This window comes from Nuphar pumila, chromosome 8, assembly GCF_984573655.1.
Source record: "Nuphar pumila chromosome 8, dmNupPumi1.hap1.1, whole genome shotgun sequence".
Classification (NCBI taxonomy): domain Eukaryota; kingdom Viridiplantae; phylum Streptophyta; class Magnoliopsida; order Nymphaeales; family Nymphaeaceae; genus Nuphar; species Nuphar pumila.
The window spans coordinates 54,777,147-54,796,117 of record NC_143256.1 but is presented as its reverse complement, the minus strand read 5'-3'; the positions used below and the strand labels follow the sequence as shown (position 1 = coordinate 54,796,117).

Sequence of the window (18,971 nt, the reverse complement as noted above, 5' to 3'; positions counted from 1 at the left end):
CATTTTCTCTTCCTCCTTGATTTTTGTTAAAATGAGGGGGTTTATAGGTTTTAACATTATTCCCCGGTCTTGAGACGGCATAAGCACCCTCATCCTCATCTTTAGAGGGAACGACCAACACACTTAGATTGGTTTTATTCATTCCCAATCTAGTTTCTTCTCCACTTAATTTGGTAAGCACATCTTCCAAAGGAGGGGAAAAGAAGGAAGATAAGAGAGAGGATCTAGTTTGTTCAAACTCGGGTCTAAGCCCATTTAAAAAGTTAAAGAAATGATCCTCTTCTAATTGTTTGACCCTCAATTCAATAGCCTCACCACTCCATTTAGGTTCTTGGAGGGCAAGCTCATCCCAAATAGTGTATAACTCGGCGAAATACTCTCTAACATACATTTCTCCTTGTTGAAGGGTTAAAGCCTTCTTTTGGAGATAGTATTTATGGGACAAATCTCTTGAGGTATACATTCTTTCAAGATATTCCCATACTTGATATGTCTTTTTGAACTTTAGAATGTTGGCATTAATTTTGGTCTCAACGGAAGAGAAGAACCATGAGAGTATTTTGTAATTTTTCATTTCCCACTCTTCATGCTTCTTATTGTAATCTTCAAAAGCCTTTTTTCTTTCTTCTCCCTCAAGAACCTTGATCTCCCCTCTCTCAAGGGTAGTAATTTTTGGTTCGGGTTCGGGAATAGTTCCTTGAACATATCCCCAAAGACCCTTACCTTTTATATGGGCCTCCATATTCCCGGCCCATACATGATAATTCGTTCCATTCAATTTGAAGCCAAGAGAGAAGTGAGAATCCTTTTCGCCCATTAGAGAGGATACAAAGAGAAATAAATGCGTACCACAATGCGAAATGAGTCCCTTCTTGATGTAGGAAGCTTCTAAAATATAGAATGAAGAGCCGAGTCTTCACTCCAGCCACCACAACTTAAGGGCACACTTTACGAGGTACTCCAACGAAGAGAGAAAAAGCACGATCTTCTTTTCCTTTAAGCCTAGCTCTGATACCATGTGAAAATATCTCAAAAATGAGATAAAGTGTGCGATAAGCACAACACCACCAATGTGCACAAATGCACAAGAACACTTAGAACAAATGTACACAAAGGTACAATAAAGAAACTCAAATGCATAAAGGCATACAAAATATAAAGAATTTTATTAAGAAGAATGGAGAACAAAAGCTCCAAGAAGTGAAGTTTACAAAGGGGGAACTCCCCTATTTATAAGAGGAAAAGGAGCCTTGGAGGGGCTCCACTAGCTGTTGGAGCCCCTCCAACGGTTAGAATTCTAACCGTAACCGTTGGAGAGGCTCAACAGTTGAGCCCTCCAAGTTGACTTTGAGTCAACAAAAAATAAAGACAAAAAAGTGAAAAGAAAGAAGGAAAAAGAAGAAAAGTAAAAATACAAAAAGAATTACAACATATTCATAATTATGAATATGCGCAAAAGGAAGAGAAATGACTAAAATACCCTTGCGGGTTTTATATGAAAAAAGAAACATATATATTTACATATATATATATATATATAAAGATAGATACATATACATATATACATGATGTATATATGTATATGTATCTCTCTTTATATATATATATGTAAATATTTACATAAAGAGAGATACATTTTAACAGCTTCAACGAGAAGAAAGAGAGAATAGAGAGAATACTCAAAACTTCATTAACTAAGAATGAAAAAGAAATACACTTTTATGGGGGTCAACTGCTCAGGGTTACACAAAAAGACAAATTGTTGACTCTCTGACCAACTGATAAAATATAACCTTATAAAATAATCTTATATATACATGGGTCAGCTACAAAAAATTCTCACTCGATTTTCAATTGTTTTTGACAGCCATAAACAAAGAAGATGAGCCTCTCACATTTTATCAAGCTGCCAACTCAAAGAAGTGGATTGAAGCGATGAATGAAGAAATGGAAGCCTTACATGAATGTGGTACTTGGGAGGTTGTTCCCAGACCACCCAATAAAAATGTAGTTGGATCGAAATGGGTGTACAAGATCAAATATAAACTTGATGGAAGTATTGAAAGGTACAAAGCTAGACTTGTTGCCAAAGGATTCACACAAGAGCAAGGGCAGGATTTTAATGAAACTTTTAGTCCTGTTGCGAAAATGGGGACCATTCGAATTGTGTTGGGTATGGCTGTTGAACATGGATGGACATTAAGTCAGTTAGATGTTAAAAATGCCTTCCTGCATGCAGATCTAAAGGAGAAAGTTTATATGGAGCAGCCCGCAGGATATACAGAACAAGATGCTAATCAATACGTGCGTAGATTAAAAAGAGCGATATATGGTTTGCAACAGGCATCTTGTTCTTGGTTCGAGAGTTTTTCGCTTGAAATACAAAGACATGGCTTCTCTAGGTCTCTTCTTGATCATTCATTATTCATCTACAAGAAGCAAAGTGTGACCACACTCTTATTGATATATGTAGATGACATCATTATTACAGGAAACTGCAAAACTCATATTGAGAAGTAAAAAAATTGTTGAATCAGAGATTTAAAATGAAGGATCTGGGAGATCTACGATATTTTCTTCGGGTAGAAGTTGACAAGACATGCAATATTTTTACTCTCACTCAACACAAGTACACAGGGGATATTCTCTGTAGAGCGGGTATGCTGAATTGCGAGAGAGTGTTATGTGTTCACCCCCGAAACACAAATCCGTGTGTTCCGGTGTGTACAGAGGAATATCTTGGGACCCACGATAATTCATAAGCCAATGTTGCCCACGAGGACTTTATAATAAAATAACATATAAAAAAGGTAGATATGCTTTTGACGGAAATGTCCTCCCGTAAGATAGATATGCGTTGGACGAAAATGTCCTCCCGCTCCCCATATATAGATTTGCACGTCCCGCCTGATCTGTCTAGGCTGCCAGCCAACCAAACAATATCCATTTTTTTTTCTTTATTCTTTTTTTTTTGTAACAGGGACTCAGTCCTGGCCGATCAGCTGGTTGGGACTGGACAACAAATCTGTCCTGTCCCAGCCGACTGCATCGGCTGGGACTGGACAGAATTCTGTCCGGTCCCTACAAACACTCAGTTTTCTGTGTTGTTTTTTTAACTCTTAAGCAAAAGGATCATCAAGAACATACTATGGTTGCTCGGTTTCTTACAGGTTTATCTTCAGAATTCTCTGTTGTAAAAGTCTAAATGTTGACTGGATCAAATGTACCTACTCTTGCTGATGCATACAATCGTCTGAGTAGACTTGCGATCTCTCTTTCACAATCTCAGCCTGTGACTCAGTCATCTGCTCTAGTTGTCTCATCTGGTTATGGGCGTGGAAATATTCAGAAGATCAGAGGACGAGGTCGCGGCCGAGGTATGAGAGGCAGAGGAAAGCTTCAATGTACATTCTGTGGAAAATCTGGACATTTAGAAGATCGTTGTTGGGATAAGCATGGTCGGCCAACCACTTCTTCATCAAAGCCATATGCTCCTAAAGCAAATGTTACTACACTAGCGGCAACAAATGTACATGATAATATATCTGCAAGTGACAGTATCACCCTCAATCGAGCTGAATATGATGAGCTGATAGCTCTTCGCCCCTTGAGTTCCGCCCCTCCTGTAGTCGGTGTTGCCTACTTAACAGGGAATCATCTTCATCCGAATGACAGTAAGTGGATTATTGACTCTGGTGCATTCAGACACTTGTGTCAAAATTCGCTTGTTTTTTCAGATCTAAAGGATATTACTGTTCATCGAGGAGTCTCATTAGCCGATGGGAGTTCCTCACCGGTTCTTGGTCAGGGAAACATTTCTATATCCTCCTCCTTACAGTTGAAAAATGTTCTTCATGCTCCCAATTTTCCTCAAAGTTTACTCTCTGTTAGCTGCCTTACAAAAGAATTAAACTGTAGAGTGATATTTGATCCCATGGGTTGTCATTTTCAGGATTTGCTGACGGGGAAGAAGATTGGTGGAGGCTATAAAGAAAATGGAGTCTACTACCTACATCATTCAGTGGGGATTGTTCATGCTGCAGTGGAACACTCATCCAGTCCTGTTCAGTGGCATCAACGTCTTGGTCATCCTTCATTGTCAAAGCTTCGGTCTGTCTTTCCTCAAATTCCTTCCACTACATCATTTCAGTGTGAAGCATGTCAGTTGGGCATGCATCATCGAAGTTCGTTCCCTTCAAGTCAGAGTCAGTCTAGTCATAAAGTCTTTGAACTTCTTTATGCAGATGTATGGGGTCCTAGTAAGATTCCTACTAGGACTCAGTGTCGATATTATCTTGTTATTGTTGATGACTTCTCTAAGTTGTCATGGGTGTTTTTAATAAAAGAAGGATCTGAAGTTCCAAGTATTATGAGATCCTTAATTCTTGAAATAAAAACTCAGTTTGAATCTATTGTCAAGATTGTTCGCACTGATAATGCTCTTGAGTTTAAATCAAAAGTTATGTTACAATTTTACCAAGATCATGGCATTCAACTTCAAACTTCCTGAGCCTATTCCTCTCAACAAAATGGGGTGGCTGAGCGAAAACATAGACACCTGCTTAATGTTGCTCGGACTATTATGATTCAATCCAATGTTCCTGCGTTATATTGGGGTGATGCGATTACCACTGCTTGTTATCTGATCAACCGCATGCCTTCATCTTCTGTGGGTGATCAAATTCCATTACATATCCTAAAACCTAATGCCCCACTCTTCTCTCTCACCAAAAATATTTGGATGTGTTTGTTTTATACACAAACTTGGTCCTGATCGTGATAAATTATCTGCTCAAGCTATAAAATGCATATTTATAGGTTATCCAAAAAATCAAAAGGGATATCGATGTTATGATCCTATTTCTCGCCGAGAGTATGTCAGTGCGGATGTATTTTTCTTGGAATCCACTCCATATTTCTCTAGTACCGGTTTCCCGCTGCAGGTTGGTCCAACTGACCCTTTTCCCTTACCTATACCTCCTTTTCCTTTGGAATCTGTGCCCTTGGTACCGAACCAAACTTCATCCTCTTCACGATTTAATAATCCTCCATTGGTATATGTATGTAGAGCTCCACCTCTGCCCGTGCCTCCATCCTCTTCTTCTCCTGAGGTAAGTACTACTGACAATAATGATCTTCATGATGATGATAACAGGCCTATTGCTCTACGCAAGGGGACACGATAATGTACCTTATATCCCATATCTCATTTTGTCTCCGATGTCAGAATTGAAAATCAGATGAAAATTTTTATTTCAGTCTTATCTGTTGAAATGATTCCTCTGAACTATCAACAGGCAGAGCTAGATAACCGCTGTAAGCTGGCTATGCAAGAAGAAATGGAAGCTTTAGTGTCTCAGCATACATGAGATTTAGTTGATTCCCCAGTAGATGCTGACATTGTTGGATGCAAATGGGTATATACAATCAAGTACAAATCAGATGGATCTATTGAAAGGTACAAGACAAGATTAGTAGCAAAAGGATATACTCAGACATATGGTATTGATTTCTTTGAAACCTTTTCTCCTGTTGCACGGATGGGCACCATTCGTCTTGTTCTCTCAGTAGCTATTCATCATGGTTGGAGCTTATGTCAATTAAATGTGAAGAATGCGTTTCTATATGGGGATCTATCTGAGACAATTTACATGCAACAACCTCCAGGTTTCGAGGTTGAGGGGGAGTGTCAGAAGCTGTGTAGATTGAAAAGGCGATTTATGGCTTGAAACAAAGTCCTCATGCATGGTTTCAAAAGCTGTTTGAAGTGATGTCACACTTTGGCTTCAACAGGTCAGCTGCAGATCATACGCTATTTATCAAGAAAACTAACTCAGGCATAGTTGTTATGGTGGTATATGTCGATGACATCATTCTTACAGGAGACAATGTGAAAAATATTGAAGCCACAAAGGCTCATCTTCAAAAACACTTTGTTACAAAAGAGCTTGGTTCACTTAGATATTTTCTAGGTATAGAAGTTGCCAGGAATCGTGAAGGGATGGTTTTGTCTCAATGGAAGTATGTTGTTGACTTATTAAAGGAAACATGAATGTTGGGAGCTAAACCAGCAAATATTCCCATGGACCATAAAGTTCAGTTGTTTGAAGAAGGGTCAAAACCGGTTGATAGCAAAAGCTATCACTCACTAGTAGGGAAGCTACTCTATGTAACTGTTACCAGGCCGGATATTGCTTTAGCAGTAAGCAAAGTCAGCCAGTTTATGGACAAACCAACTGAGGTACACTGGAATGCAGTTATAATGATTCTTAGGTATTTAAAATCGTCTCCTGGAAAAGGGTTATTATTCAAGAAAGGTGGAAATCTGAAGATAGTTGCCTATTCTGATGCTGACTATGCAGGATCTATAGTGAATAGAAAATCTACCACAGGATTCTGTGTGTTTTTGGGAGACAACTTGATTTCATGGAGAAGTAAGAAGCAAAATGTGGTTTCTAGATCGAGTGCAGAATCAGAATATCGGGTTATGGCCCAAACAATTGTTGAATTGATGTGGGTCCGTACTGTTCTTCATGACCTTCAGGTGAAGGTTTCCTCTCCTGTGACCATGATGTGTGATAACAAGGCTGCCACATATATAGCGAACAATCCTGTCTTTCATGAGAGAACAAAGCACATTGAGGTTGATTGCCACTATGTAAGAGATATGGTTCAAGCTGGTTATATCTCTACCAAATATTTAAAGTCGGAGGACCAAGTTGCAAATATGTTTACAAAGCCTCTTGCTAGACCAAATTTCTCAAAATGTTGTGACAAACTGAGCATGATTGATATCTATGCTCCAGCTTGAGGGAGAGTGTTGAGATTAAGAGGTTTTAAGTTTAAGTTTTCTTAGATTAGAGGTTATTTGATATTTTAATTTAATGAGGGACTTATATGTAATTTCTCCTTTTGGCCTCTCTCTATTTAACATAGAAATTAGCCCTAATAACAGTTAACGTGTTCTCTTATTTTTGTAGCCGTCTCTCTTTCTCTTTCTCTCTCTCTCTCTCTCTCTCCCTACCTAGGTGTCTGCGCATCTCATCTACCTTCTACAGTTAGCAACATTTAAATATCCCATAACCACAGATATGAATTCATGTAATGATTCATAGGAATGCAATTATGACAATTACATAATTCAGGTGTGCATTCATACAACATATAATAATTAAGGGAATATATAACATAAATATGCATCATTTATATGCAATGCATGAACACTTTATTATATTTCATAAAAGTTTTTCTTTCTATACGCATGCCCTATTAAATGCATTCAACTTTAAGTTCCTCTTTTTAATTACCATTCCCCGTAGATAAACCCAACGAGTACAATCTCAGAGGTCAAGTTAGGTTCCGCTTAGCACACAATTTGTATTTTATTACTGGGTTCCAAACTTAGTTCTCGACCGAATCACCTTCGGAACATTAGACCTCCACATCTAATGTTGGGGACATCAGGGACACCCCACGCCCACAAGTGCCACTTTTTTGGTACAAAAAACAACAGTTGTGTCGAACACACCACCCTCAGGTAAAGTGACGGACTCTCCCTAAAACCGTGGTGAGAAGAAGGAACCTCAATATCGGGTTCAGGGGATAAAATTTTAGCACACAGAGTTTTTGTAACCTCACAGTCTCCCCAAGACCGGATCTCTAAGATCTCCATTCTCCAGATGGAAGATCTCAGAACATATATTATACTGTTCTTATTTCTTATATTTCTATTAAAGTCAATTCTTTAAGTTTGCAACACCATATGCAAAAGTAAAGTGAACACCCGCATTCTCCCTTGCGGGGACCCTTACGAGACTCCAACCCGTGAGGACAACTAGAACAGTATTGTAGTGTGCCATACCAACTTGTGTGGTTTAAGTGATGCAATCAAAATATATATGAAAATGAATCAACCCATGGCTCTCCAGGCCGCTGATGGTCCATTTAGGCCATCGATGCATCACATAACCAAACCAAAGTAGTGTTTCATTCATAACACTAGGTCAAAGTGCCAAAAACATGTGCACTCATGAAAACATAAACCCAATTATAAGCATGTCATTTTTCAATCATATGCATTATCTCTATGTGTGCTACCTCCATCACATACGTGTATCCACCAATGCATATCTCCTTCGAGTGTGTGCATGTACACATAAATTACACATTTTTATCGAGTGTACGCTTACATTAATTGCACAATATCAATAACTTGGCAGTTAAATGACAACACATGCTCATAATAATGATGGCATAAACAAGACAATGAACCACTGCTTAGCAAGATCAATCACATGTACATATCACTGGGCAAAACTTATAAATTTCGTACGTGAGCACCTATGTCAACCTAACATGGATGAACAATATTAGCATTATGAACAATACAATTAAAACCATGGTATAAATGTGATTTTTGCGATGTATTTGAACAATTTAAGAAAGAGTAAACCAAGGCTCAAGGCTCTCCAGGCCTATGATGATTCATTTAGACCATCGATGCATCGTATGTAAAAGCATAACAATATGCAATTTATGCAATGATACCAACATGATTCCAAATGCACATTCATTTATACCAATTTAACAATGTGCATGAGCTCTCAAGACAACACTTCCTCCACCTTAACTGGATCAACCTCCATGCCTTTAAGTTCACGTGGTCGAGCAACATCACCCGATCAAGCCAAAACTCACACTTCGAGAACTTAGCATATAACTTATGGTTTCTCAATGTTTGCAACATGATTCGCAGATGCTCTCGGTGCTCCTCCACACTCTCAAAATATATCAGAATGTCATCGATAAATACAATGACAAATAAATTCAGCTACAAACTGAAGACCCGATTCATCATATCCATAAATGTTGCAGGTGCATTGGTTTGTCCGAAAGACATCACCAAGAACTCATAATGCTTGTATTTGGACTTGAACGCAGTCTTCAGAACATCCTCTTCCCTGATCTGCAACTGATGGTACCCGAAACGAAGATCGATCTTGGAAAACACCTCCGCCTTTCGCAAATGGTCGAACAAAACATCAATCCTAGGCAAAGACTTATTGTTCTTCACGGTTACCAGATTCAACATGCGGTAGTCTATGTAGAATCACATGAACTCATCCTTCTTCTTGACAAAACACCCCAAGGGAACACTCTCGGCCTGATAAAGCCTTTGTCAAAAAGTTTCTGCTGCTGCTTTTTCAACTCAACCAGCTCTGCAGGTGCCATGCGATATGGCGCACGCGAAACTGGTGTCGTGTCAGGCACTAGCTCGATCGAGAACTCGATCTCCCTATGAGGCAGCAAACCCGACAAGTCCTTGGGAAAGACGTCTGGAAACTCACTAACCACGTCCAACTGCTCCAAAGGTGTCACATGACTAGGGGTGGCAATTTCTGACACGACCCGCCAACCCGTTTCTTAGCCGGGTTCGGGTTTGGCTTAAATGGGTTCGTGTCGTAAACGGGTCGACCCGCCTAACCCACTTATTAAACGGTTCGGGTTCGTGTTAGGGGTATGCCAACCCGCCAACCCGTTTAATAAACAGGTTAGGCGGGCGGGTCAACCCGTTTACCCGAACCCGACCCGCCAACCCTCCCGCTAACCCGCCAACCCGTAAACTTTTCTATGTAAAATCCTGAACCCGACCTGCCAACCCGCCCACTAACTCGCCAACCCGTTTACCCGACCCGACCCATTTATTAAACGGGTTAACCGTGTCGTGTCGGGTTACCCGTTTAATAAATGGGTCGGGTTCGTGTTTGCCACAGCCGACTCGTTTAATAAACGGGTCGAGTTCGTGTTGAGGTATGTTGACCCGCCAACCCGTTGACACGACGCGCCAACCCAACCCGATTGCCACCCCTACGTATGATTGTCCGCCGCAGACATGCTAGCCAAAAACACCATAAACCCTGCTTATGATACCTGGAGATCTTCAAAGCCGAGACGATCTTCACCTCACTCACAGGCCTAGTCGACTTAAACACTAATGCAGACAAGTCAGGACACTCCAACAAAACTTTCTTCCCTCGATACTGAAGGGTCGCATTGTATCTGGACAACCAGTTCATACCTAGAATGACCATAAAAAGTCATGTCTAGTATGATTAGGTCGGCAGACAACTCATGCCCCTCGATCACCACTCGGACTGTAAGAAGATACTTTCCATAACAAGTATACACACCCATAGGAGACATCACATCGAGAGTCTTCTCTAGGATAGACGGAACGAGGTCAAGCAAACCTGGATAAGAAGACAAAAAAATAAATGGGTAGCACCTGAATCTATAACACCCCAAAATCCTGATGTAAACTTTTTGGGAAAAATTTGAAGCTTTGCAATCAATCTTTTTTTTCAGAATTTAAAATGGTAGTTAAGAGGAAAACAATGTTTGAAAGAACAAGTCAATGGACCTTGGGCGCATTACAAGCGAACTTTCTTTTCTATAATGGATTTGTATCAACATGCAATCATTGAAACCACATAGATTCAAAATAAGGTTTTTGATAATTAAAGTTTACACAAAAAGAGGAATTTCAAAAGAAACTAAAAAATATACTATGCAACAACAACATGCTTGAGCGTGACAGCATGCTGCTGCGTATACCTATGCAACAACAACATGCTGCTGACAGCATGTTGCTGCCTTCTCTAGTGCAGCAACATGTTGTCAACAACATGTCGTTGGGCATGATTTTTTTGTTATAAATATTAGCTGCCAATATGTATATATGTGCGGTGTATAGTCTGACGAGACCTGCTGCAAAAAATTTTCTTGTCATGCTGTTGTAGACTTGTCTATATATGTTATTCTTGATGCTTATTGGATTTTCCTTATGCTGTTAACGTGATGACTGTTTTTCAGATTTAATAGCATTAGATGTCTGACATTAGATCTAACAATATGCTGTGTTTGATTTAAATATACCATTTTTGGATGACAATTATCAGACTTCAAATTGGATATTTGAGGACCGATATCAAATTGATTTTTTTGAGTGCAAACCTGATCACTTTTGTCGACTCCTAGCAAGTGCAAATCCGATCAGATTTGCAGTCCATTGCTTGAGTGTAAACCTAATCAGTTTTGCCGACTCTCAGTGAGTGCAAACTTGATCAGATTCGCATTGTTTTGGCATTTGTAAATCTGGCCTGACTTGCCAAGTCTCTTGTATACACAAATCTATTTTATATATTTTAAGCATATTTTCTTTTTTTATTTTGTATTTAGAAAGCTTTTATGCTTGTTTCTTTACATTTTAGCAAGAATAATTAATACAAGAGCTTTATTTTTTATTTCTTTCATTGTTTTTTTCTATTTTTAAAATTTTCAGAAAATTGTGATTTTCCCCAAAAGAAACCTTTTTTCTTTTAAAAGAACTCCGAGAAAAACTATCAACGAGAAATTGTTGAGAACAATGATGGTAACTATGAACATATAATATATATCATATGAGCCCACAGATTTCCAGAGATTCTTGGATGTTTCCTAACCTGACTTCGTTTGTGATTGTTAGAATCAATAATCTACACCAAAGAGAATACTGGTATACAGATTGATTTGGCCACCGTTAGAAGAAAGCACATTTTCTTGATAAATGGAGCTTTGCAAAACGAGTGTACACACACACACATTTATATATATTTATGTGTGTGTGTGCATGTCTGTGCGAGTGAGTGCTATCCTCGTGGGTTCCAACCCCCCTAGTGAAAGCTTTATATATATTTTTTCTACTTTTTTTGCAATCTGACCCTCCAGATATGATCTACATATTTGGTTTAGTATAAATGACCCTCTGATCATGTTTCTCCAATGTGTGTGTGATTTTTTTGGGGTTTGAAAATAAAGAGCCTACAATGTGCCAATTTTTCAATCCTCAAAACTTCATATTTTTATGTCAAAATAATATGATCAAAGGGTCAATTCCTACTATTTTCACTATGCTGAACACATCCATGGGGTCAGATTTGGTCAAAATGACCTTCCCCATATGAGTTTGATCAAGGGTGTTTGGAACCCATGAGTGTGTCATTTTGGCAACCTCGTGCTATTTTCTCTTTCCTTTGTCTTGCACAAATACACAGCAATGGACTGTTGTTGCTAATTCTTGTTGTGGATATGATGCCTTGCGTACATCTTTGATTGTTCAAATTTTTTGCTGTTTCAACAGGTAAGGGTTTTCCTCGGAGCACCACCAAATTGTAGACGGATTATTGTTGCTACAAATATTGCTGAAACATCATTGACTGTTGATGGTGTAGTGTAAGAACCTTGGACTTCTTTTTCTCTCATATTTGTGCATTTTGTACTCACAATTATTGTAACACCCTTAAAATTTTAACCCAAAAATACATCAAACTTTTTTCTAATATATAATAATGCAACGGCTTTACCAACGGATAAGTTCCAACCGTACCAAATCATAGATGCACATAAAATTCATCTTTATTAGTTAGAATTTCAGAGAAAAATCTCAGGTTTTACAATTACTCTTGGGTGTTAGATGTTAAGGATATAGGTTTTAGATTAAAACTGGATCTTTTCGATCCAGACCCTAATCTGTACATTATGAGTCAGTTGTTTTATCGTCTATCTTGTAACATTACAAGGGTAGTTTAGGAAATATGCATGCAAAGTATCCTCCATGTAATTTTAAAAAGTTTTAATATATATATATATATATATATATATATATATATATATATATATATATATATATATATATATATATATAGAGAGAGAGAGAGAGAGAGAGAGAGAGAGAGAGAGAGAGAGAGAGAGAGAGGAACCTGCTAAATGATTTTCACTTTTCATACAAAACCTGCTAAATCAACTTGAGTCATCCGATCACCTTTTGATCAGACGATTCAAAAGCAGCCCTCATAAACCCCCTTTTTTTGCTGCCCTAGCCCACACCTGATCTCTCTCTCTGCAACACCTCCTCCGATGGCGCTCCGGCGAGCCCTACTGTGCTGAGCGACGCTGCAACCTTGCTTCGTCGAACCCTACCGTGCTAAGCGACACCCCAACCACCTCTTCCTTCTTTCCCTCACGGTAGCACCTCCTCCGACAACGCTCCGACAAGCCCTACCTTGCTGAGCGATGCCCCCACACCCCCAAGACTGCACAGAGCCTCCAGCTTCCACTCTCTCCCCTTCCCCTCTCTTCCTCTTCCCTGATGCCTAAGACACTTGTTGCTCCAACGGTACCCCAGCCGTCGGCGACCACCACTCGCTACTCGTTCTTTCATCGGAGGCATGAGATACCAGGCTGCTACAGGCCACATCCCATGACTCAGGCTACACCTCTGGTGGCTGCTCTCTCCGTTCTCACTTCTGCCCTCACCACTCCCCTCGTCACAGAGAGAGAGAGAGAGAGAGAGAGAGAGAGAGAGAGAGAGAGAGAGAGAGAGAGAGAGAGAGAGACCACCTAGAAGCCCCCAGACAAGGGGGAGTAGGGGCGAGAAGGAAGAGGAAAAGAGTTGAGGGAGCGAGCTGGAGAGGGAAGAGGGTGAGTCGGGCTGCTATTTTTGGGAGGGGTAGGGCAGCATAAAACAGGGCTTTATAAGGGATCATCCTATCATAATTGGACAGTCCAGATACTTTTAGCTGGTTTAGAATATGTATCATTTAGCAGGTTCCTGTTTTTTTCTCTCCCTCTCTCTCTCTATATATATAAATATATATATATAGAGTGGGGATTATTCTGCTCTCCTGTTTTCATTAGGTCACTGTTAGGTCCCTTCAAAAACCATAGTTTTAGGCCATCTCTGAACCATTACAGGTGAAAGAATCTGAATAGGGCTTCAAGATAGTGCGCCTTCAAGCTTTGGAGAATAGCCTTCAATCTGAAAATACAAAATAAAGAGAAGAGAGGAGAGGGGGAGAAGAGGAGGATGCCAAATGGAAAGTAGGGCACGTTAAAAGTATCGTGACCCTCTCTTAATAAGATATATATAGGATCTAACACTACTGAACAAAATACATGAAAAATATACAGGATTACAAGTATGCCACTGCCCAAGCATGGGGAAAGCATACGCTCGGATATGGATCCAATATCGGATCCATATCCGATACAAATACAATTCTAACATCCCCCCTCAAGTTGTGCATGAGTTTTCATCATGCCCAACTTGTTCTTCAAATGCCAAAACTGTGATCCAGTGAGTCCTTTGGTGAAAAGATTAGCAACTTGTTCAGAAGTATGTATATATGCAGGGGAGATTTCCTCATCTTCTATTTTCTGACGAATGAAATGTTGATCAATCTCAATGTGCTTGGTACGACTGTGAAGTATGAGATTGAATGAAATTTTAATGGCACTTTGATTGTCAACCAGCATGGAAGATTGAGCAATAGGAAGAGATAATTCCCCAAGGAGGTGACGAAGCCAAGTAGCATCGGCAGTGCCAGCAGCCATGACCCTATATTCAGCTTCTGTGCTGGATTTTGCAATGGCGCGTTGTCTGCGACTACTCCAACAGACAAGATTAGAATTGAGAAAGACACAATAGCCAGAAACAGATCGGCGTTCATCAAGATCGCTTCCCCAATCAGCATCAGTGTAAGTAGAGATAATATGACCATCCACAGTAGGAGACATGCGTTTATAAGTAAGTCCATCGCCAATAGTCCCCTTGAGATAACGTAAGATACGCTTGACAACTTCCATATGAGTGTCTGTGGGAGCATGCATAAACTGGGAAACTTGATTGACAGCATATACAATGTCGGGCCGAGTGAATGTCAAATATTGAAGTTTCCCAACAATACTGCGGTAAAGGGTTGGAACAGGATATGCAGGACTGCCATCTGAAACGTTCAACTTTGCATGCAAAACGCTGGGCGTGTTAATGGGCTTACAATCAGACATACCAGAGGATGTGAGAATATCAAGGGCATACTTGTGTTGAGAAAGAGTGAGGGAATCCTCAGTCCTGTCTAATTCAACACCCAAAAAATATCTGAGGTCGCCGAGATCTTTCATTTTGAAGTGTTGTTCTAACACTTCTTTGATTTGGACGATATGAGAGGAAGTATTTCCCGTGAGAACAATGTCATCCACATATATCAATAACCAAGTAGTGATCCCTCCTTTGTGATAGATAAAAAGAGAATGATCAAGAGCACTCTTCTGAAAACCAGCTTCTTGAATGTGAAGGGAGAACCTTTCAAACCATGAACGAGAAGCCTGTTTTAACCCATATAATGACTTGTGCAACTTGCATACCCATAGATTAGAATCATTAGTAGCATATCCTGGTGGCTGTTCCATGTAGACGTCCTCTTTGAGGAAACCATGAAGAAAAGCATTTTTGACATCAAGTTGATGTAATGACCATCCAAAAGTAACAGCAAGAGAGAGAATAACTCGAATGGTACTCATCTTAACAACAGGGCTGAAAGTCTCATCATAATCTTCCCCATGTTGTTGAGTGAAACCTCTAGCCACAAGACGAGCTTTATACCTATCAATACTGCCATCTGGTTTATATTTGATTTTATAAACCCATTTAGACCCAACAACATTCTTATCCCTTGGCCGTGGAACGACTTCCCATGTTTGACATTCATTCAAGGCTTCCATTTCTTCATTCATGGCTTCAATCCAACGGGAATTTTGAGAGGCCTGAGAATAACACTTTGGTTCAGTCTGTTTATGCAAACTGGTCATAAAAAGCTGAAAATCCAAAGTGAAAGTGTTATAGCTTATCCATCTATCCACGGGATGTCTCGCTCGAGTGGACCGTCGTGGATGAGAAGGAACAATGACAGAATCAGTAGTAGAGGCAGGAGTGCGACGAGAATAAACCAAGCCAGAAAATCTGTCTAAAGGAGGATCAGCCATCTGAGTATCAGACATGTCTGCTTCAATGTGAGTACTATCCATCTGGGCATCAGACATTTCTGCTTCAATGTGAGTACTGTCAGAAGGGGCTGGAAAAGTGGTCGGTTGAATCCCATCGCCTAAGATATTAGCACATAACCATGGATCATATAGTCTGGACGCTGAATCATGAATAGCCTTGGAAGAAGTGTGAAACTGCAATCTGAGTTCATCAAAAACAACATGTCTTGAAATATGTATACGGCCTGTTAGGGGATTATAGCACCTATAGCCTCGATAATGGTCTGCATAGCCCACAAACTGACACATTATAGCCCGAGCCTGAAGTTTGTTCCGGAGGCTGGAATCAACATGAACATAGCAAATGCATCCAAAAACCCGAAGCTCATCATACTTAGGATGCTCATGATTCAAAAGAAAGAAAGGAGATTTCCCTGCGAGAAGAGCTAAAGGCAATCGATTTATAACATAAACGGCCGTGTGAAATGCCTCAGTCCATAGAGTCATAGGGAGATCAGTGTCATGGAGCATGCTTAAGGCAGTCTCTACAATGTGTCGGTGCTTGCGTTCTGCAATGCCATTTTGCTGTGGTGTGTGTGGACAATATATCTGTCTAGTGATGCCATGATTTAGCAAGTATTCAGTAAATTCAGATGATAAATATTCACCACCACCATCACATTGAAAATGCACTATGTTGGATGAAAATTTATTTTGGATGAGGGCATGAAATTGGCTAAACAAACGGAACACTTCAGATTTGTGTTTTATGAAGTGTATCAATGTATAGCGAGAAAAAGAATCAACAAAAATGACATAGTATCTACTGCCAGAAGGAGATGAGACAGGAGCTGGTCCCCAAACATCAGAGTAAATCGTTTCAAACAATTTAGAAGCTCTTTTATTGATGGAATTAAAAGGAAGGGCATGACTCTTACAAAGTTGACATCTTGAGCACATGCCTGACTCACTAACAGGTCTCAGACTGGATTTGTGCAACAATCCATTATTAACAAGGATAGAAATAAAAGAATGACTACAATGGCCTAATCGATTATGCCAAATGGACGGCATATCAATTTGAGTCAAATTGACTTCATTCGGACTGATAGGAAAAGAAACAGATGAACTGGACTTGGACACTGGAGGAGCTTCTTTGAGGACGTACATGTTGCCTTCACGAATTCCTTCAGCGAATATCGTCTTGGTGAGAGGATCCTTGACAAAAACAGAGGAAGGAGTGAATTCAACTGATGTGGAAGAGTCATCAATGAGTTTAGATACTGAAATAATGTTTTTCTTGACATTAGGGACGACTAAAACATTGTGTAAAGGAAGAGAAGTATGCGGCAAAGAAACATATGCATTACCAATGTGAGTAATTTTGTGGTGAGTGCCATCACCTGTAACTAGAGAACCTTTTGCTAAATATGGAGATGCACTAGAGAGTTTACCTGCATCATCAGTCACATGGGCGGCAGCACCAGAATCCACATACCAGACACCATCTTCATTTTGCTTGAGATTCAGATTAGAAATAGCTGTCATTAAGAGTTGTTGTGCATCGGGCGTGAATGAGGAGGAAGACGCTCTAGAAATGATAGAGGGGGTTGGCCTGTGATCACGTCGACCTCCCTTAGCTTTGTTCTGAGGATTGTGCCAACATTCAGATTTAACATGTCCTCTCTTGTTGCAATAGAAACATGTAGGGATACGCTTTGGCATGTTAACAAGAGTGCTGCCCTGAGGAGTAGGAAGAATACCCTTTCCGTGTCCGGATGTATGAGCCCAAGTATGTGCACACTGTCCTGACACACCATGTGTAGAAGTAACTAAAATACTGGGCGAAGTAGAAATGGAAGCATCATGCCTGTGAACTCTACTAGCCTCATGCTGGATCAATTTTGCCTTTAAGTCTTCAAAAGAGGGTAAGACAGGGAGAACCTCCAGAGCAGTGCAAAATATATCAAACTCTGACCCTAGACCACTAAGAGCCTGCTGAACTTTATCCTTGTCTGAAATAGGATGGCCAATAACAGCAAGTTGATCGCTTACATTTTTAATCTCATAGAGATACTCAAGTACAGATCTGGAGCCTCTATTTATGCTTTGAAATTGACGCTTCAATTGAAGATATCTAGCTTCTGAAACTTGAGAGTATGTATTTGCAAGCGTATTCCATAGTTGAAAAGCTGAGATATCATCATCTATACCTGCAAGCACTTCTTCAGAGAGGGTAGAAGTAATATAAGCAACTAAAGCCTGATCATGTGCCATCCATACGGCATATGCTGGATTAGGGATATTATCTGTAGCAGTCACCGAACTAGTAGCATCCTTTGTTTCACCCAAAATCAATTCAGGCAGGGCTGGAGTAGAGCCATCAATATGACCATATAGACAATGGCTCTTAATGAAAGGGACTATCTGACGTTTCCACGTCAAATAGTTGGAATGGGTTAACTTTTGGGAGATGAGTTGGGAGAGAAAACTCGAAGAGAGGGTGGACATGATTATGCTGATATAATATTTGCGTTTCCAAAGGTACTCGGCTGAAGGATCAGGCACTCGGCTGAAGGATGAGGATCAGGCACTCGGCTGAAGAATCAGGCACTCGGCTGAAGGATGAGGATCAAACTCAGCAGATCGTGGCCTGGTTGACAGGCGTGATGAAGAAGGCAGACGTAACTCAGCAGTTCGTCGATCGTGGCTGGAGAAGACTCGCTCGTGGCTGGAGAAACATGCGTCGATCGTGGGTTGCTCTGATACCATGAAAGAATCTGAATAGGGCTTCAAGATAGTGCGCCTTCAAGCTTTGGAGAATAGCCTTCAATCTGAAAATACAAAATAAAGAGAAGAGAGGAGAGGGGGAGAAGAGGAGGATGCCAAATGGAAAGTAGGGCACGTTAAAAGTATCGTGACCCTCTCTTAATAAGATATATATAGGATCTAACACTACTGAACAAAATACATGAAAAATATACAGGATTACAAGTATGCCACCGCCCAAGCATGGGGAAAGCATACGCTCGGATATGGATCCAATATCGGATCCATATCCGATACAAATACAATTCTAACAACAGGTGTTACCATTGCTTATTTATTAATAA

General features: G+C 40.1%; 1 protein-coding gene across 3 annotated transcripts in view; it reads left to right on the top strand.

The window, feature by feature from the left end:
• Positions 1 to 18,971, top strand: part of LOC149829939 (putative pre-mRNA-splicing factor ATP-dependent RNA helicase DEAH4) — a 149,889-nt gene that overhangs the window by 35,326 nt on the left and 95,592 nt on the right. For all 3 annotated transcript variants that reach the window (XM_090016178.1, XM_090016177.1, XM_090016179.1), the window contains one exon: positions 12,179 to 12,270. In XM_090016178.1, coding sequence (XP_089872304.1) covers positions 12,179 to 12,270 — 92 coding nt within the window. The remainder of the gene's footprint in view (positions 1 to 12,178; positions 12,271 to 18,971) is intronic.